This window comes from Pezoporus flaviventris, unplaced genomic scaffold (assembly GCF_033815535.1).
Source record: "Pezoporus flaviventris isolate CSIRO_AGI_PZ_B2104156 unplaced genomic scaffold, CSIRO_AGI_Pfla_v1 ptg000070l, whole genome shotgun sequence".
Lineage (NCBI taxonomy): Eukaryota > Metazoa > Chordata > Aves > Psittaciformes > Psittacidae > Pezoporus > Pezoporus flaviventris.
Genome location: NW_026892618.1, coordinates 1,917,179 through 1,937,838, shown reverse-complemented (window position 1 = coordinate 1,937,838; position 20,660 = coordinate 1,917,179). Strand labels below are relative to the sequence as shown.

The following is a 20,660-nucleotide window of genomic DNA, read 5'->3' as shown; positions in this document are numbered from 1 at the left end:
ACCAGAACTGCACACAATACTCCAAGTGAGGTCTCACAAGAGCAGAGTAGAAGGGCAGGATCACCTCCTGTGACCTGCTGGTCACGTTCCTTTTGATGCAGCCCAGGATACAGCTGGATTTCTGGGCTGCAAGCGCACACTGCCAGCTCATGTTCATTTTCTCATCAACCAACACCCCCAAGTCCTTCTCCACAGGGCTGCTCTGAATCTGTTCTCTGCCCAACCTGTAGCTGTGCCTGGGATTGCTCCGACCCAGGTGTAGGACGTTGCACTTGGCATGGTTAAACTTCATGAGGTTGGCATCAGCCCACCTCACAAGGGTGTCAAGGTCCCTCTGGATGCCATTCCTTCCCTCCAGGGTATCAACCAAACCACACAGCTTGGTGTCATCGGCAAACTTGCTGAGGGCACACTCAATCTGACTGTCCCTGTCAGCGATGAAGATGTTAAACAAGACCGGTCCCAACACCGATCCCTGAGGGACGCCACTCGTTACTGGTCTCCAGCTGGACATTGAGCCATTGACCACAACTCTTTCTGTGTGGCCATCCAGCCAGTTCTTTATCCACCCAGTGGTCCATCCATCAAATTGATGTCTCTCCAATTTAGAGACAAGGATGTCATGTGGGGCAGTGTTGAGTGCTTTACACAAGTCCAGGTAGATGACATCAACTGCTCTACCCCTGTCCATCAGTTCTGTAGCCCCATCACAGAAGGCCACCAGATTGGTCAGGCAGGATTACCCCTTAGTGAAGCCATGCTGGCTGTCACCAAGCACCTTGTTTTTCATGTGCCTTAGCATGCCTTCCAGGAGAATCTGCTCCAAGATTTTGCCAGGCACAGAGGTGAGACTGACTGGTCTGTAATTCCCTGGGTCATCCATTTTCCCCTTCTTGAAAATAGGGGTTATATTTCCCTTTTTCCAATCGTCAGGAACTTCACCTGACTGCCATGATTTTTCAAATATGATGGCCAGTGGCTTAGCAACTTCATTTGCCAGCTCCTTCAGGACCAGCAGGTGGATCTCATCAGGACCCATGGACTTGTGAACGTTCAGATTTTTAAGATGGTCTCAAACCGGTTCATCTCCTACAGTGGGTGCATTCTCACAGTCCCTGCATCTGCCTTCCAAGACTTGGGTGGTTTGGTCAGAGCCTTTGCCAGTGAAGACCGAGGCAAAGAAGTCATTAAGAACCTCAGCCTTCTCCAAATCCAGGGTAGCCAGTTCTCCTGAGAGCTTCCTGAGGGGGCCTACATTGTCCCTAGTCTTTTTTTTATTTGCTATGTACCTGTAGAATCCCTTCCTGTTATCTTTAATACCTCTAGCTAAGTTTAATTCTAATTGGGCCTTAGCTTTCCTAACCTGGTCCCTAGCTTCTTGGACAATATCCCTGTACTCTTCCCATGCCACCTGTCCTTGCTTCCACTTATTATAAGCCTCTTTTTTTCATTTGAATTTTCCTCAGGAGCTCCTTATCCATCCAAGGAGGTCTCCTGGCCCTCTTGCTGCACTTCCTTCTAGTTGGGATGCAACACTCCTGAGCTTGCAGCTTGGCTATCTCAACACAGGTGTTACCCACCAAAAAATGCAGATCCTTCTTTCACACCCCCATCTCCCGCCAAACAACTTGATAGTAAGATAAGAACTTTTGTGGGTGGAAAGCACTAATTCACCTTCACAAACAAACAAAGCTCCAACTTCTCAGAAGCATTTCCAACTGGCTCAAGTATTGAACATGCTGCTACCACACTTCATACAAATTTTACCCCTGGCAAGAATAAAGGGGAGATCTCTGTTCTGGCAGTCACAGAATAGAGTATCATCTGTGTCGGTTTAACAAATCTCTGTAGGCAAGCGTGGCCTTCTCTTTGCAACTAAACTAAAAGCATTATTGCAGCCTTTTCCTAAAAGTTGCTTTTAGCTTTACTTTCTCCCTTTTTAGGTTTTTCCATTTCTTTGAGTGGCAGAGCTTGGCCATTGTGATTGCCCTGTCTGCCTACTGAGACACATAAATAATTTCCTTTATTACCACAGTTCTGCTCTGAATGCAGTCCCTTGATACAGAACCTTTATGTGGATCTGGTCATGTCTTTGCGTTTGATCTGCCTGGGACCATTAATTCTCTGTTATAATTAATGGAGGCTTTGTCTTCCTCTTGCAGTCTCTATCAAAAGATCTCAGAGCCTTTTGTAAATGTTAAGCGATTAGTAATGCAGTAGCAGAGTTGTGAGTTGTGTGTGTGGTTTGTCTCTAGAAAAGAGACAAAAAGTCTCAGTGTACCAGCATGCATTATGTTTGGGGATGGTTTTGAAATCTTTCAGTACAAGTTTTTTTTGAAAATGCCATCTTTTGTAAAACTTTTTCTTTTTTTTTTAAATGTTCCTAGAAGGCTACAATTTTGAAGATGGCTTTTTGTGAAAGAGTTTTAGATGTCAGGGGAAAATCTTGTGTGGGCATGGCTCCATGTATTAGTCTGTAACAGGCAAAGAGAGAGAGGAACAGGTTAAGAGACAGACACTGAAGGGTCTCTACCCACCAGGAACCCGCTGCCTTCTGCTCTGACATCTTCTGTGGGAAGTGTGAGCTCCAGCAGATGGTGAATCTTCTATGCAAGGGTTGGCAGCTTCATCAGGGGGATTTGTCATGTGGCCACATCTCACCTGATGTGTGAGTGAATGAGGGCTGTTTCACTGGTCTGAATGGTGTAGAAGTGATCTTGAATGTGGACTTTCTATTTTGCACATGTTTATCTGAGCTCTTAGGATACCACTTGCAGGTAGGTGAGTCACTGTCTGAAAAAGTGCAGCTGGTCACAGTTTTGTCTCTGGGAAGAGCAAGGAAACTGGTGAAGCAGTGAGACATTGGGGGCTGAAAGAGAGCTTCCTGTGCAGTTTGAGTTATGGGATCATTGCACATTTCCTGTCTGTGTGCTGCTCTCATCCATGAGGATGACACTTACTTGAACAAATCATCTGTAATGGAGCCAAGGCTTACAGAGCAGTCTTACAGCTTCTAAAGTTAGGGTTTCATCACGAGATGAAAGTGCATCATGTAAAAGTTGTGGTCAGGCAGTGCCGTGGCGCAAGCTCAGCACTGGTTGAATGTGAAGGAAAGCACCATATCCAGAAACGCGTGCTGAGCGTCACAACAGCTGCTGCTTTCCGTGGGATGGGATTCAGCCTTGCAGTCAGAAATAACTACAGCTAAAATTAAGTAGCATTTACCATCTGTTTTTGTATGAGGAAGAGGCTTGCAGTCAGTTTTTTAATAACCAGGCAGTGAATGGTAAGGACTTAAGACACCAACTGTGCTGTTGATACCTTTTAAAATACACTAAAATCATTAAGAGTGAAGGTAGAAAGAATGAAATTGTTGACAGTTCTCTTTCTTATAAAAAGGAGAAGGCAGGGACATCTCTTCTTTTTATCGTGATCCTGCTGACTTTAAAGGCCATTTCCTGTCTTGTGGGAGATCCTTGACAGCTCTGGTGGCACTTCCAACTTTCTGCAGCTGATTGCTCCTGTTCTGTGCAGTTTGCCTGTAATCCCACGCACAAGACAGCCTGCCTGGCTTACAGATGTAGTGCTGTAGAGCACATGTGTATGTGATTGGCTCATTGTATTAATTTGTTTGAAAGGCTAGCACAGCTTCCAATGTGTCTAAATCATGTTGACTGCTGACACTGCCAAGAGATTGTTAAAACATTGGAGGGCTGCCAGGAACCCTTGCTACTTTCCTGGGGACCAGGAGAGAAGTGACCTTTTCCTCATGAATTTAAATTTTTCATTTAGGAAAATACTCAGGGTTTTTGCTGAATGCCTTGGCCTCTTGCCCATCCCGTGCTACATTTGAATTTTGATGGTGCTGGCGGATGGGGTACTGAAATGGTTCAGAGGACTAGTGCTGCTTGTTAATTGGGGATTGGCTCCAAGAAGAGACCTGCAGCCAGAATGGAGAGAGGCTCTAGCAGACATCTGGGAGAAATCATACCTAATTCTGCCAGATACCTTTCCAAGGCATCATCCCTCTGTGCCTGTAGTTACACCTGTTTTGTCCTGTGTAAATTCACAGCTGAGTCATTTAGACCATTGACAAGTTTTACATTAAAGCTGTAACCATTTAGCAGAGTCTGTATTGTGGGTCAGGGTGGGGGTAAACTCTTTCCATGATCAGAAGAGAATTCCCTGGATGATGGGGCTGCTCATACTAGTTCTACTGGCGTATCTGAGGGAGACCTTTGCCCTGGCATGGTGTTCTGCTCGTAGCAAACAAACTGGCCAGGGGCAACAGATACAGGGAAGGTTCTGCTGGGGACCAGTCTGAACTAAGTGATGATACACCAGCCTGTATTCAGTTTCCTACCCCTTTATGTCTTCCTCTACTGCGTGTTTACTCTGACCGATGTATGAAATGAAATGATCAGGCTTTAGAGGAAGATACTTTACACAGTTCTCATTTGGAGAGAAAAGAACAATTGCAACACAACAGGGGAAGGTGTTTTCTGTGGGGAAAGAAGGGAACTTGGGAATGGGCAGGTGAAGAGCAGGCAGTAAGACCTCATGTGGAACCTACCATGACTGTCACCTGTTGTGCATGCGCATCTCTGCTCTACTAGTAAAATGTCCACCTGCATGGATGACTCATTTCATGTGAGGATCTGGCATAAGTCCTTACAGCAAAGCCACAGTTAAGTCAAGGAGCTTGGTGTTTGCCAATTGATTAATATCCATAATCTTCTAAGTACCTTTGGGTTTGTGAAATCATGGTCTGAATGCTGTTCTTTGTTGTAAATTTTCATTGAAACACCTATCAGGTTCTATGCTGTTGGTCCATCCTGACTATTATTTTTAACTGTCGCCACTTGCTTATTGTGGTTTCTCTTTTTTTTCCCAGTGTTGCCACTTGGTTTCATTTTCCTGCTTCTGTTTCTTTGCTCAGCAGTGATAAGTAAATACTGGGGCAAGCAACGAAGATAAAAAGTCCTCAGCATTTGTTCAAGCACAGCATTGAAAGACTTCTGGAGTGCTGCAGGTGTTGGGAACACCCTGGAAAATTTCTCTTCCTAAGCACATTTTCTTCTCTGCTTCTGCTGGCTGTTGATCTTTGAACCTGTGTGTTCTGGGCAGGCTGTTGGGGTGGGGAACCAAACTGTGCTTTGTCCAGCGGGTACAGATGACTTCCTCAGGAAGCTCCTTGAAGAGAAAATGTCATCTTTGAGGTGCCTGCTCTTAGAGGACCAGCAGCAGGCCAAGCGAGGCAACTGGCTATCTGCAGAAGCAGCAAGGGTAGGGAAGGATTTCTGGCTGGGAGTACATGGCCAAGTACTATGTCCTCCCTCCTGCCCCCCCCCAGCACCTAGCAGCTGGAAGGCTATCTTAGTGCCTCCTCCTGTGTCACCATGCCCAAATTAACCCAGGTCTGGCAGTCCCGAGGTGGTAGCCCCTTATCCAGTTGCTGCCACTCCTTCAGTGTTCAGACAACCCATTTGGTTCGTTTGTGACCTGTTTGTGCTGCTGGGGCTGGGATGGCAGGGCTCCTGTGTAAGAGGCGCAAAAAAGGAGGTAGGAAGCATTATGTTTGTAGCAAGATCTCTTTATAAGCTGTCTGCCTAGGACATGGTGTACAGGCTCTTTGTAGGCAGGGCTGTCCCTGGGCAGCAAGCTTTGGGGAGGGCTTTCTGCTGAAATAACTGTGTCTTGTTGCTAGCCATAGCAGAGGATGTTTTGGTTCTGCAGGATCTGGCCTAGCCAGAATGGATCTGAAGTGTAGGGGTTTATCTTCATGTTGTGAGGGATGGTGGCTTAATACACAAATTTGTATTATTTTTTTCTTATAGCTTAGTAAATTGCTCAGAAACAAGGTATTTTTGTTAGGAAGGGTAGAGTTCATTTTTATATTAGAAGAAAAAGGAGCAAGTATCTTCATTGATTTTGGGGGAATAAAACTAGTTTAGGTGCATTGAAAAGTATTCTTGCTTGAAACATATGCAGCATTTTATTTACATAGCTTACACTGAAGACAGTACCATGTATTCACTGCCCAGAGGAGCTTAGCAGCTTTCTTCTGCAATTGCAGAGCGTTAGGAGCAGCTATGCCCTGACCTTATTGAACACTTGGCATTCCCCAAATGACAGCAATGCTGTGATAATGCAAAGAGAATTAAATCTAGAAACAAGGGTGGTACTTCCAAAAGGGGTCTGATGTAAGTGGAATTTGGGCTTTTATAGTCCTGTCAGGGTTTAAAAATATCTTATTTCTAGTCTCCAGTTTCAAAATTATTTTTCTCGTGCCTCCTGGTGGACGTATTCCCGTTGGTATCACAGTGTAGGAGCTGCTCCAGTGGGAAAGCTCTAGTGGCGTGTGATGGAAACAGGCTGGGTAAGGTATGTTGTTAGAGCTCATTTGGTCTGTTGCATGAGGCCTCTTAGCTCCCTGACTTTTGTTTGGAGTGTTTTTCAAGAAAATGAGAATGAGTGCTGAAAAGGAGTAATTAAGAGTTTCTTTAATAACTCCATTTATTAAGGGCATTAAATCTCGGCCTGTAGACATTGTAGTTAAGAGTGCTGTTCTGTTACCTTCCCTTTGCATACGAACACAATACAGAAAGCAAGCTGCACTTACTGCTGGCAGCCCCTTTTCCCCCAGGCTTTATGCCATAGTAGCTGTAACCCGCTGCTCTAACGCGGTTCATAAGCCATAAGGTCTCAAAATACAAGACTGTTGTTTGCTGCTTGTGGGGATTTAAGTCATGTTCAATTTAATGCTGTGAACCATAATTAATTAACATCTTGGAACTGCAATTAAGAAGTGTGCTAACTTGTTCTAAGCACCTGTTTCAAGTATCTGTGTGAGAAGGAGTGGGGACTGCAGTTTATTCTGCTTCCGTGTCCTCCTCTGGGGCAATAGGATCTCTGTATCTTCCCTTGTATCGAGCAGGATGTGATTCTATGGTAGGAAAAAAGCAAGTACTGGTGCAGATTTTGTTACATTTGCAGGCTGCATGCAAAGGACTAGCCTGTGGTTTGATTTTCCAGTGGGAAAGGGGAGTAGTGACTGTTCTTGAAAGAAGTGCTTGTTGGCATACTATGCCTATTAGTTAACTGTTCCTTCTTTTTTTTTCTCCAGAAGAGTTTGTCTAACAGGCTTTATTTATTTGGAAATCTTTGTTTTTCCCTGAAAAGAGTATGGGACTTGGACCTCTCCCTGAGAAGACTGCAATACCAAAAATGATCTTAGCTCACACTAGCACAGAACTGTCACTGCATAGATGTCACAGTGTCTTTGTATCTCCTGTTTTAAAGGCATGTATTTCAATAGCTTAGTTTATGACAATTGTTATCAGAGTTTATGAGGAGATGTGCCTTGGAGAGTGTTAAAGTGTTATAGAATTGCTAGTGCTTTTCTTACTGACATTCTGTGAAGATACTGAAGAGTTATTCAGTACTTGTCCTCAAGTTTAGTTGCTCCCATGTGGCAGGACACAGGGAAGTATTTTAATACCCATTTTATTGATGAAGGGTACTTTACTGACTTCCCCAAATGAGAGTTGTAGGTTTAGGACAAGAGCTTGAAATCACAAATTTCAGATTTGTGTTCACCAGATCATGCCACATCTATTTTTAGTCAGTGGCAGTGCTAGAATTAAATACATTTTCATCGTTATTTGGTAGGTCTCGCTTTGATTCTCTGAGACTTTTAATGAGGCCAGTAGCATATCACAGTTCCTGGTGTTCTGCAGTTGGAAAAGGTGGTGATGTCTGGGGGTCATGCTGTCAGAAAAGAAGTTTGTTTTTACAGTTTGCTGTCTGCTATAGATCTGGGCCATCCTGCAGACAAAGCTCAGCCCCCTCCCTTTTGGAGAAACACACGCTCTGAGGTTGCTTTTACCACAGGATTGGGTTTCTTGCAAAATATTTTCAGCCAGTTATGTGGTAGCTTGGTTTAATAAGAAGCTATAAAAGGATGTTACTTTGATTTTATTTTCCACAGTGACTGCAGTTCTTAATTCCACCGTGATCCTGTTTTGAAATGGATCTACCAGATGTTTTCTCATATTATGAATACCCTCTTCAACCCCTACATATCTGCCAACTTTGCATTTATTACAGTTTTTCTTTCTTTTTTTTTTTTCTCCCCTCTCTTCAGTGAGTGACCTCCAAGAAGAAGGTAAAAATGCTATCAATGCACCAATGAACCCAAGCGCCGTGGACATTCATCCAGAAGACACACTGTTAGGTAAAGTATTCATGCTACAGAACTTGACTAAGCAATTGTTAATGAAGGTGGCCACTGTGACCCTCCTATCTTTTGTTTTACTGTTGAATGTAGATTCCTGAGTTGAAACTGTAAGAATTTGACATGAGAATTGAGAATTGTTGCATGTTACATGTAGACTAGAAATTAGAAACGTCTGAAGTGAAATTTAAAGAGCAGTGCCAGCTATGCAGGTACACCTAATCTAGTTTATGGGAAAGTTTATGGGTAATTTATGGGAAAATTGACTTGTTCAATGAATTGACAGAGAACTTGAGTTCTTCTGTGATCACCCTGAAAGTAGATAGAAATTTTGCAAAGATTTAAGTGGAAAATACTGCTGAATTTTTCTGCTTAAGATTCAGTTCCATTAACTCATTGGCCAAGTGCATCTCAGACATCCTTCTTTAGGGAGGAAGTGGTGTCTTTTCCCTCTCTCTCTTTAGATAGGGAACTGAAGTACAGAAGGACAAACCTACAGAAAGCCCGTAGAAGTATGTGTTGTGGTTCCTGAGACTGTCTTGTCTCAACGCTCATACTACTCTGAACTAGTGGATGCCATGTTCCTACTTGGGTTACTGCTGTCACTTTGTAAGTGGCAGTGTAGCAAAATGGAACCTGATATTGGATGAACAGATGAGCATTTAGGCTGCTGAAAACAGTAATTAAATGTAATGCAGATAGAAGTATGTAAAACAAGCAGTGCTTTATAGAAAGAAGGTAAGTATTCAAATTCCTATTCTCTCCATCTCCCTGTATCCCTATAAGAGCAGCAGCATATTTTAATAATAAAAAGTGGTTAAATATTGTTGGAATAAATCATTTCTTTCCTGGAATTAGTTGAAGCAAACTGTCATGAAGACAAATAATAAAACAGTTAAGTAAAATCAAGAAGAGTTAGTCATTTAGATTTTCTCATTAGAAAATGAGTAGGAAATGCAAAGTACTGTTCTTCTGGGAAGTGGGCAAAGTATTGATTGTGTGGATCAGGAGTGTCTCCAGTTATACCTTTTGGGTACCACTAAAGCCATGTATGACTTTAGAAGATGCAGGACCACTCCTAAAGGCCTCTCATGAAAGACATGACCACCAGTGAACCTTAAGCAAAGAACATTATGGGTCAAATCTTATTCAGGGTTTGTTAGTGTATTTTGGGTATGTAGTGGGTGTTAATTCCTTACAATTAGACTGCCTGACTCATCCTAGACAGTAATGAGGAAGTAAAGGAAAATAAAATAGCAAAAGAATTCACATTTCTCATAGTTTCTGGAAATTTGTCAAGTATATTCAGATAGCAGGGTCTTATTTTTTTAATAAAGATAAGGGGCCCTGGAAAATACTATGAAGTCTAAGGTAACCAGTTAGATGGTATAGTCTGTCTTGTGTCTAGGATGTGCAAGTGTTATGTTTCACGTCTGACAGCAGTGAAGTGAAGCACTGCAATAGGAAGTCACTGTAGTCTGGTCATTGTCAGGTTTTTAAAGGGTTCCTCTCTGCAGTGTGGCAATGGCCTGACCAATGGTCATACCGAAACCCCTCCTTTGTTGTCATGCTGGAAGGAATTGAGAAACCAGTAGGAAAATAGGATTCCTATCGAATCCGTAAGATTTATGTATAACTATTTTAGCTCAAGAGATGTGGATCTCCTCTTGTAGCTGTGGCATCTGTATGTCACGCATCTGTATGTTCCTGTTGTGTAGTAGCTAGGGTTTGCTTTACACTGAAAGAAGCAGATCTAACCTAGATCACAGATACCACTTGGCTACTAAAGGAGCTAAAAAGAAAGGTGTAGGCAGAGGTCTGCTACTTGAAAGCAAGCACCAGAATTTAAAATATGAGACTTGCTCCTTGTGCTTCTGATATCCATATGTATGGTAGCGTATAAGCACGTACATGATGCACATGTCTGTATGTGCTGTTGTAAAGGTAGTTGTGCCAGAGGCTGTTTGTGCCAGAGCCTTAGATCAAGTTGATTTTGCTATCAACAATTCTGTATCAAATCATCACTTCTAAAAATTAATCTTTATATTCATGCCTCTTGTGGTTGTTCTGTTGGCCAATGGAGAACATCTCTCACACCTCTTCATCTCCCAGCAACAGAAGAAATAGAAGACCTTACACCTGAGATTTATTTTATGTTCATCCCCCATGCACAAATACAGCTGATATAAACTGGGGTAGTTTTAATTCTACAGCTCAACCAGAGGCTAAAGAATTCATGCACTCAGGGTTGCATGTGGAAGTTTCAGAGAAAGCAGAGGGCAGAGGCACAGACTGTCTGCCAAAGCGTTACACTGAGTGTAGTACCATAAGATTCATGATGGTGTCATTTGGGACAGGTATTTTCAAATAGAAATTAAATACAAATTGAGGAGGAGAAAAGCAGTTGACTGCACTTTTTGGCATGTTAATATGAACATGCCTCACAGGGTATAGAGGACAATAATTATCCTGAAGTATTCTGCCTTCAGTAGGGTCTGAGCTGGGGAAGTTCAGTGGAAACAGCCTTATTTTAGGGAAGTTATCTTTCTGTGTAACTTTTAACAGTGTCTAACACTTTGAACATTGTTTGCTAAGATGATGACTAGGCACTGCAATCTTCTGATCAGCTGACAGGCTACTTTATTAGCAATTGTTGCAGTATTTCAGCAGTGTACATTCGAAGTGGGTATCACTAAAGTTTCCCATTTTACTTGGACAGAGGAGAATGAGGAACGCACTATGATTGATCCTAACTCGAAAGAAGAGCCCAAGTTCAAAGAGCTGATCAAGGTAAGAAATCACTGTTTTATTCTTCTTCAAAACTAGCGAGCCAGAGTCATTTAGAAGCTGGTTACCAAGAATGCAGTTGAGGAATTACAACTTGCTACTGAAGTGTATCTATGAAAACTGAGGTCATCAACAAGATAAGGCTAAAAGTAACGCGTGTAACAAGAAAAAGCAGAATATCAGAGTGCTCATAAACTTAGGTTTCTTCTGTTGATGAAAACAGGGAATAAGCTTTGGAAAGCATTGGTGAGATTTCAGGAGAAGGAATGAGTCTGGAATGAGCAAGGGCATGGTAGGGGACAGCGAGGAGACCTCTGGTGTTACAGGAAAGTTGGCACTGAGATTCTTTTTGCCCTGTATTCTGTTGTGAGGTTTTTGTAAAAACAAGTCCTTGGTTTGCCTGTGTGCAGATTGTCTTGAATCTCTGTTGCCACAGGAGACACATGTCCAAGGTGTTGATAATGGTGTTCCAGCTGTGCTGATCTGAAGTGTGGCTTCCTGCCTCAGCAGCCCTCATAGTTTCTGCCAGGCATAATGGAGAATTTGATCCTGAGGGACTAGTGTTTAGGAGAACCTTTTCTATGCAGTATGTTTTTGAGGTTAACATAGTGAAAACTTGAGCAGGAAGAAAAGAGATGGCAATTCTGAACAAATGGGATCTCTTTCCAAGAAGTGTTTGTGCTTGTGTTATACTTCTCTCTACACTTCCTCTTTATTGTTTTGAAATTATTTTTAAAACATACTTTTGTTAGAAACAACAGTGCAGCTGGATGGGCCTGAAAACTTTGGGTAGTGTATACTGTCTCCAGATAGGGGTCGGGCTGTGGCACATTGCTTTGAAGAAACCTTGTGCACCCTGGCACATGTCTATGATTCACACAACACCTCAGCATACCTCTCACCTGGTACATCTTTAAAACAAGCCCTTTGATCTGTTATCAACGCTGTAGTAACATGTTTAGGATTACAAAACCACATCAAACTAACTTCAGCAAGGAGCTGTGCTCATATTTCTTTGTTATTCTAATTTACCTGGAATACATTGTGGTTTTAAATTAAGTGAATTTGCATGTTCTTTCTTTGTTAGCTCCTAAATCCAGGTATAATGGTCTTTCACTACTCTTTCAATATGTATTGTGGTTTCTTTGCTAGTGGAACAGCGATATTATCATAAGTGATTCAGCTGAACTAGAGTTATTGCAGTGAAGGAACCAGATGCTCTCTAGATATATCTGGACTTGATACTGATACTAGAACTGTGTTTAAATTGGGAATTTTGCTATTGAATTTAATTTAATGTGAGTTAGTGGGTCTTCCTTCGGTGCATAGTCTAGCAAGGTTATAACTTCAGGAGGAAGGAAAATTGAGGCAAGAGCAGCACTTGAGAATGTGTCCAAGTGCTTTCAGTGCAGAATCAGGCCCTGGTTTGCTACACCAGTTTGCACTTGCATAAAGAGAAAGGTATCATCAATTGAACGGGAGCAGATGGGGTAGGGAACAGTGTGTAACTGGATCCTTGGGATCATCCTCAAGAAACATGTTCTGCAGAGTTCCTACTTGGAAATTATGTAATCCAGGTAACTGCTAATCATATGTATACCTCTCAGCAGCTGCAAGTTTTTACAGAAATTCAGGTAGAGAAATATTTAACACTGTGTTGGTGTGAATCTGTAACACAGGGAGAGGTTTGAATTAAGTTGGCAAAGCCTATTTTATGCCACAGAGTTTGGATAATGCAAAAAATTGAGAAATTTATTCCTTCTTTTCTGTTGTTCGGTGGTTAATGACGTTTTCCAAGAGCCCCAATGCTGGATGAGAATTAGGTGTGCTAAGTGCTATACAGCAGCGGCCAGCAGAAAAGACTCTCTGCCCCACAGAGCTTGAAATGAAAGATCTCCATGGACTAGGAAGGAGTGAGGAGCTGAATAGATGGAAGTTTTTATAGTTCAAATTGGTTCTCTCTTTTCTCTGAGAGAGGAATGTGTCAATAGCAGCAACAGAGCCTCATGCTTTTGAAATTTGGCAGCATGACTTAGTTTCATTGGTGCCAGCCCAAAACTCTTTCAGCACCAGAGTTAGACGTGCCAGTGGTTTGCCATCATTGATTTTGAGTGTTTCTGTTTTGTCAGTCATATGCAGTTGGGTAAATGGGTCCCAGTGCAAAGCAGCAGCAGAGATATCTGTTGCTGACACTGCTTGAATATCTCTTTGTCTCCACAAAATACTGTTTTAATTTCTCTTAGCCTCATGCCATAGGAATTCTATGCATAGTGATTGATCAGTGCAAGCTTATGTGAGTGTTTCGGAGTAATTTTGAAAGAGCTGTTGTAACTCTGGAGTGACAGATTGTGTAGCATTGTGGTAACATGGAGGGACCAACAGGAAAAAAAATCCCAAACAATAAAAAGCCTCATTTCTCACTCTTATGAAAGCAAATATATGGTGAATTCCTTTCTTGAAGGCTGCTTAGTTTGGGATGCTAAAATATGTGCTTTAAATCCTCTTCCACACATGAACATCATTAGGAACTAGAATTATGCCTCAGAGCGTTGTTTTTTATCATCACTGATGGTATTCTAAAAATAGTTGACCACAATTTGTCAGTATGAAGTGTTCAACAAAGTTCCCTCTGTGGATGGAAGCCTTTTTTGCCTTACTTCTCCTGCTCTGTGTGTAAGCAAACACAGTTTGGTACATGGCCAAGCAGACCTAAAGTGAAAATTCAGATCAGGAAAAAAGAGATGAGTTATCATTTTATCTGTCTGTCTATCTATCTATCTATCTATCTATCTATAAAAATAATTTACTCATAAAATCTCTTAATTCTGATGTCTGAAATGTGTGAGCTTCTTTCACTCATTGCCCAATATTTGCTAAGTGACAAGTGAACAACTTACTTAAAGTAAGCATCTGAATTATTTGAGCTCTTTTGTGGCTGGATACAGAAGTATCTCGTGACTTATTGCTTTTTCTTGTATACTTCAGAGTCAGGTTTCCAGTCTATATGTTAGTGCGAATCTGTTTAAAATTCAGTTTCTAGTAATATAGAAAGCTCCCTTGGTTGGTTCATGTCAGTAGTTTTAGAAAGTGTTTGGACTTCCTTCTAGCTCTCTTTTGAATACTTAATAAAAGGAGGCTGATCTGTGTGTCCTTTCCTCATTGTTCATGTATGTTTCCCCCCCCCCCTTTATGGTTCAGATATGGCTGACAGGTGAAAGTTTCAAAGGCTTTGTTGCTGGTTGTCATCCTAAACATAATTATGGTTAATAGGCTGTAGGAATTTAGCCAGAGACTTTGAAAATATATTTTAACATTTCACTGAAGTGTCAGATTTTCTAGGGTTTTCTAATGTATTTTGGTAGGAAAAGTCTGAAGAAGAGCTTTTATTAATTGAATCAAAAATTTTAGAACAGCAGCTTGTAGGAATTGGGTCCCATCTGAAAGCACCTTGCCTGATGAAAGGGAGCAAGTCATAGTTGCAGGATGCTTTCCCTCCCTGTAGGGACTTCCGTAAGATCAGGTGACACTGCAACAACTTTTGGCTTTTAAAGCCTCATCTAAACTTAATGCAGATCCAAACACTGCTGGTCTAGATACTGCCTGAAATGCATAAATATGCTTATTTTGTGGTAAAGTCATTCACTGTTGTAGAAATTATTGCCTTTTTCCGTGTTTAATTTTATGGCTTTTTTAAATTTACTGTGGCAAACAGGAAACAAAAATAAAGCCACTGTCGTATTGGTAAGGTTTCAATGTGAAAGTGTGCTTCCTAAATGCTCTGTGGTCTGCTTTTGAAAACGAGAAGCCTTCTCTTTGTTTACAGGCTGCCAGTGCTTTGTGCTTAGTCAGTGGATTCTAGGCTGGATTATGAATCTTTAATATTAATTTCCATGCTCAACCCTGAAGCCAGTTAAGCTTTCATACCTTTGATCTCTGCCTCCTAATTTTCCCAGAAGTCAGGGGTAAAAAGGTCATGGAAATCAGGGTTTTCTTTCTTTGCTGCTTCTGGTGACTGGGCTTCCTGTTTTCCCATTGGGCCAGATGTGTTAATGTATTTTGTTTTTCATTTTGTTCATTACTGAACAGTGGTGACTGTGGGGTGATTACACCTTTGAACTCTGCAGGTTAACTTTGAATGTGCCTCACTAACATGGAAGCAGAGCAAAATCCCTTCACTGAGGTGGGGAAGTTTGATGTTGCATGAACTGAAAAAAAAAAACCCTAAGTTGAACAGGCAGACTCATTTTTCCTTCATGATTTCTAGCACTCCTGTTTCAGCTGTCTGCCTCATGGTGAATTTCAGTTTTCAGCTCAGTGTTTAATAATGCAACATGGCTCATTTGAGCAGACATATACATTTGCCCTAAAAGTGATATGATAAATCGATGTGTCAGAATTTAAAGCACCACTGGAAATTTTTCAACTACAAATGCATGTGTCTGAGCATTTGACGCAGTTCAGAGATGTTTTATATGAGTATGGATGGATATGCTTGAAAGGACAGGTGTGGTTTTGAGGACACGTGGATATTGTGTCAGAGTTTTAAAATGATGCTGCTAATCCCCTATACTATAGAAAAGTAAAGAAAATGGTAAGAAAAGCAGCTTTTCATGAAATATATGACAGATTAAGTGCTGTAACAAACATTTCCATGTACCTGCATGCTGCTTTGTAGTCTGAAGCACTGAACAAGAAAACGAGTCTAAGGTACATTGAAGATTGTTAGCTACATGTGATCTCTTGTGGTAGCTTCACCAGCCATTGTGCATAAGGAGAGGCATGGTGTTAGGGCTGACACTGGGAGAACAGGCTTTGCAATAGAGCACTTCCTCAATCCTCCATTGTTTTTTACACCTGTTATTTAATGCAGCAAATGTATCCCAAGCTTAAAAGGCAGTATTGAAATGCAGATGTACGAAGCGCAGGCACAGAACTAAAGGAATGAGGACAGGAGCGTGAGACCAGGCAGGTCGAAGTCAAGTATGTTTTCATGTACAGGAAGAGCTCTCTGCAACTTGTCTGCATGTACTCTGTGCCTGTATCAGGCTGTTTAATTTTTTAGCCATTCAGGTAATTGAATATTTTTTGCTTCAGTCTTTGCACGAAGGAGCAACTACAAAGAATCAGAGACCTGACTTTCTGTGAGTAGAGAGAGCGTATTTCTGCATGTTTGTCATTTCAATAAGCATTACAGTTCTTTAGTTCCCTTGTAAAATTAAAAAAAAAAAAAAAAAAAGATAAGAATCGTGTGCAGAAAGATGTTTCCAGGTTTCTAAGTAAGCCGTAACCAGGAAGCCAAGAGGTGAGACAGCAGATTTTGGAGGTTTGGCAGGTTGTATTTTAATTACAGTACTTGTCAGTCTTCAGGGGCTTGTACAAGGGCTGTTAAGAAAAAAACCCTACAAAACAAAACCCACTTGAGTCTTATTTATTTTTTAAATATAAATCTCAAATTAGTCTTTTCTAGCAGAGCTAGAGTTGTAGTCTGAGTACCAAAAAGCTAGAATGTTCTTTGGGATATTTTTCTCTCACTCAGGTGCTGAACTATTAAAATAATAAAATAACTGTGGCTAGATCTTGTTTGATTTGTATCTCTTTTATGTTTTGTCCTTTTTTTCCCAAAAGTTTTCCAGTGCTAAATTTCTCTGAAACATTTAAGTAACGCATAGTGTGTTTCCTTCTTAAATACCCTGTACCCAAAGCCTCTTTGTGATTCCTGTACATCTACACTCTTGGAAATGGGATGTTGGCTCCTACATTAGGAGGTGCTTCCAGATTTTTCTTTCTAATTCCTTGGCATTTTCTAGATTCTGACTTCAATACCATACAGCACAGGACAGGCAAAATAAAACATTTATTAATGGTTTCAAATGTATTTTGTTTTTAGACACAGTTTAGCAATCTGAGTCTTTCTTTAACAAAGTTTCTGAGGACTTCTGGAAATCAGGCCTCTTCCTAGAGGGGCTATAGTGGAATCTCATTATAAAATTATAATTTCAGCTGAACTTCAGATAATTTTTGGAAGTCTGCTCTGTAATTCTCATGGAAGACCTAAGTCTTCTATGACTTTGATTTTTTCAGTTGTTTTTCTGTTGGTGTCTGTGTGTCAGACTTGTATAATTCTGGAATTGGGCAGTTACCTTAGAGACTCACTTTTCTGTACCACTGGTGGACAATTTTCAAGGTGAAAGATGGTATCCCTTTTCTTATTGTCTTCCAGCTGTGGTAATCCTTCACTAACTTGTCTAATGTCTCTCTCCAGCCCTTCACCATAAACATTCTTCTACCCCATGAAAAGGATTGAAAGAGACAAGAATAACTGATTGGAATTTTCTCTCCAAATGTGCTCATGGTTCCCACCTTCAGGGCAGAGCTCTGTTGACTGTTTTATTTAGGCTGCATCTTCTTGCATTTAACTTTTGCTGGCTATAACCTCTGATGAGCTAATTTTGGTTGGGGTTTTCAAAGGAAACCCAAAGGTTTGATGCCCTGTGCCAGATGGTAGCCAACATGTTACAATTTTTGGAAAACCCTAGCTTTAAACCTAGAGGAGAATGACTGGGCAGGGAGAGTTTACATGGTCCAGAGGCTTCTGAAGAGGCATTCTGAGAACTGCTAGAGGATGAAATGCAGGAAGAGCAATTGTCTTGACACTTTTCTCTGCCCATGTGATATATGTATCTGTCTGTGTATCTGTCTGTCTATCTATCTATCTATCTGCCTGTGTAACGTAGAAGCAAGATGGTTACCAGGGGCAGTAATACTGGTGCAGAGCACATCTGTGTATATCCAGATCTGTTTTCAGATAGCTTCTACACTGTGCCTTTGCCTGCTCTAGGGAAGACCAGCTTTATTACAAGCAGCTGGTATTGACTGGTGAATAACTCACCAGAAAAGCTTTATTTTGGAAGAAAGCCCTTTAGAGGAGTAATTTTTATTACTGAGATTTTTAATTCTTTGTCAGCGTATAGGGCAAAAGTGATTTACATACATGAGTATGTAAATATATATTTACATGTATTTACATACATTAGTATGTAAAAGTGATTTACGCATGTGAGTATGTAAATACTGATCCTTACTTTCCATGACTTGCCATATTTCCCAGCTAAAATTTGCCACTTACTTGCAGTATTTTTAGTGCTGAGTTTCAGCCCTGTACCTTTTCAGCATACTTATGGAAGTACTGAAGATACAGATTAGAGATACATGAAGCAGTATTATTTCATGTTTGGATTGTAAACTTCTTTGTGGACACTAAGCCTAGCAAAACTTACTCGAGGTTTGTATATTCAATGAACCTCAGTAGCCAGACTGAATTACATTGTGACCAACATATTCGAATGCTTGTGTTTCCCAGGATTGCCAAGGTGGGTGTGAAAATACAGCCCATCTGTATTTTCTTTATCTGCTTTTGTTTCACAATCTCTTGTATATTAAAACCCCAAAACTTTCTTAGTCATCGTGACTGCTGATAAGAGGCAGAAGCGTGGGATCTAATCAGAAAGTGAATTTAAAGAATGCACAAATTTATATGAAATAAAAAATGTAGAATTTTTAACCTAGGCTTATTGCTTTAGGTAGCTCTAGTGAATGGATTTTGCATGTCCGTGATTGCATTACTCTTACAGGAACAAGGATTTAGCAGGATTTAACACAGAACCATAGTATTTTTGCAAAAGTAATTTAATTTTCCAAATAATAAATTGGAGGAAAGCATTACTGCCAACTTTAAACAGTCAAGGCTGTTTTTCCTGTAACTGTTTGGAAATTGTTATCTTTGGCACCTGGAAAACTTAACTCAGTTCCTTTTCTTTTTAAAGGTTCTTTACGTTCCTTCCTATTTTGCAGGTGATTGTTTTTTATAGTTACAGTAATCAGCATATGGGGACTAATATATATGTTGTTGAATGGTTATCAGGCCCACTTGACCAAAATTTTAATTCCAGACTTCCATATTTTGCAGTAGTTTAAGATAAAATGCCTTATCTTATGGCAGGGATCTAGCTGGTGGGTCTGTTTAACTCCTGTTAGTAGGAGCATTCACTCTTTTCCCTTTTGAAGCTATTCTTTCTGGGACCCCACTCATGTCCATTCAGGCTAGAGGTCATGGTGGGAGCACGGGACTGTTGTCATCTATTGGCAGGTCTACTGCTCCTGTAAAAGAGATAAGACCTAGAGACATAGATACTAGTAAATGTTATTATTGTAGAGCTGCTAGTTGCTACTTGCTTTAGGATTGGTGCAGTCTAGAGACATTTTAATGAGGAAAAATAGAGGGCGTTAAAATTGCAATGCCTCAAGACCCAAATTAAAAACAGTAGCGCAAAAGCATCTCTTTGTATTATTTCTCTGTAGCTTGGAAATACAATAATATGGTTAGTCTGGCTCTGTTTTATATTCCTGATTACTGCTTTGAATGGAAGGAACACATTTCAATGACTTTTAGACATCTGCCTCCTCTTTCTGTATTTTCAGGTTCTAATTGACTGGATTAATGATGTGCTGGTGGAGGAGAGAATCATTGTCAAACAGCTTGAAGAGGACCTTTATGATGGACAGGTGCTGCAAAAGCTGCTAGGTGAGTTCACACAAGAGAAGGCAGCCTCAAAGACTGGAAGGGGCCCAAAGTTTATCTCTTTCAAAGCTGAAGACAGCAGCAGGTCTGTGCAGTAACTTGCCATCTTACCAAGTATAGTTTGTGTCACTGATAGCTACACTGTCAGCTTCTCCATCTGTTCTTCTCAGGCTGTCTGCTGAAAGGGAAGGAAATCCAGATGATTCCTAGGTATTTTTTTTCATGGACTGAATATAGTCCAGACAGCTGAAAAAAGATGAAGCGATGGCAGAACAAAGGTGAAGAGATTTGTGTTTACAGTGGGGAACCAAGAAGAAGCCATGTGGTCCAAAATTTTGTCTGCATAATTTGCTTCTGAAAGCTCTTGGGCTGAGCGCTTTTTTGAGGTCCTGAGAGAATTACTTTTAAGGGAAAAAACACGGAAAAGAAAATGCATGGCAGCAGGCGCTTATGTACAAATAATTCATGAAAGGATATACTCAGTTAAACAATTGTGATTTTGTAACCCCCTTACATCTTTGCAATGTGTGTGTTCATTCAAGAAACACAATAGAGAAGACCTTATGATGATGCAGTGATTTATGGGGGTGCTTTTAGTAAACAGAGAGACTTGAAGCTTCAAGTGCCATTGTAATTCCACACTGTTTCTTGGAGACAGTCAGACTGCTCTCAGTTTACTTACGACATGATTTCAAGAGTGGGCTGGAATGTGGGATGTTTGTGTCAGAGTGGGGCAGGAGGACCTAGTGGTGCTAATTCCACTAGTGCTAACAGATGCTGCTTACTGAATTTTCTGCATATGTACCTTAAAAAAAGGTTTGCAGTGTTTTGGTGAACACTCACAAACTTTTAAAATTGGTTAACACCATTTAACTTTGTGCACAATTGAAACTCCTCAAATATAACTCAAGAAATAAAACAAGAGTGCTTTTAACACTCTGTGGTCAGACTGCAGCTGGGGCCCTCCAGACATGGTGGGGAGCAGGGGTGTAGAGTTAATTTTAGCTGAGCAGTATTTGTATGAATACAGGTGTACTTCTTAACACATAGACACTGCTG

General features: G+C 40.9%; 1 protein-coding gene across 3 annotated transcripts in view; it reads left to right on the top strand.

The window, feature by feature from the left end:
- Window positions 1-20,660, top strand: part of PARVB (parvin beta) — a 70,386-nt gene that overhangs the window by 18,838 nt on the left and 30,888 nt on the right. For 2 of the 3 annotated variants that reach the window (XM_061472059.1, XM_061472061.1), the window contains exons 2-4: window positions 8,147-8,236; window positions 10,956-11,026; window positions 19,502-19,604. In XM_061472059.1, coding sequence (XP_061328043.1) covers window positions 8,147-8,236; window positions 10,956-11,026; window positions 19,502-19,604 — 264 coding nt within the window. Of the gene's footprint in view, window positions 1-5,406; window positions 5,563-8,146; window positions 8,237-10,955; window positions 11,027-19,501; window positions 19,605-20,660 lie in introns of those variants that run through there. The other variant, XM_061472060.1, reaches the window with a different exon arrangement.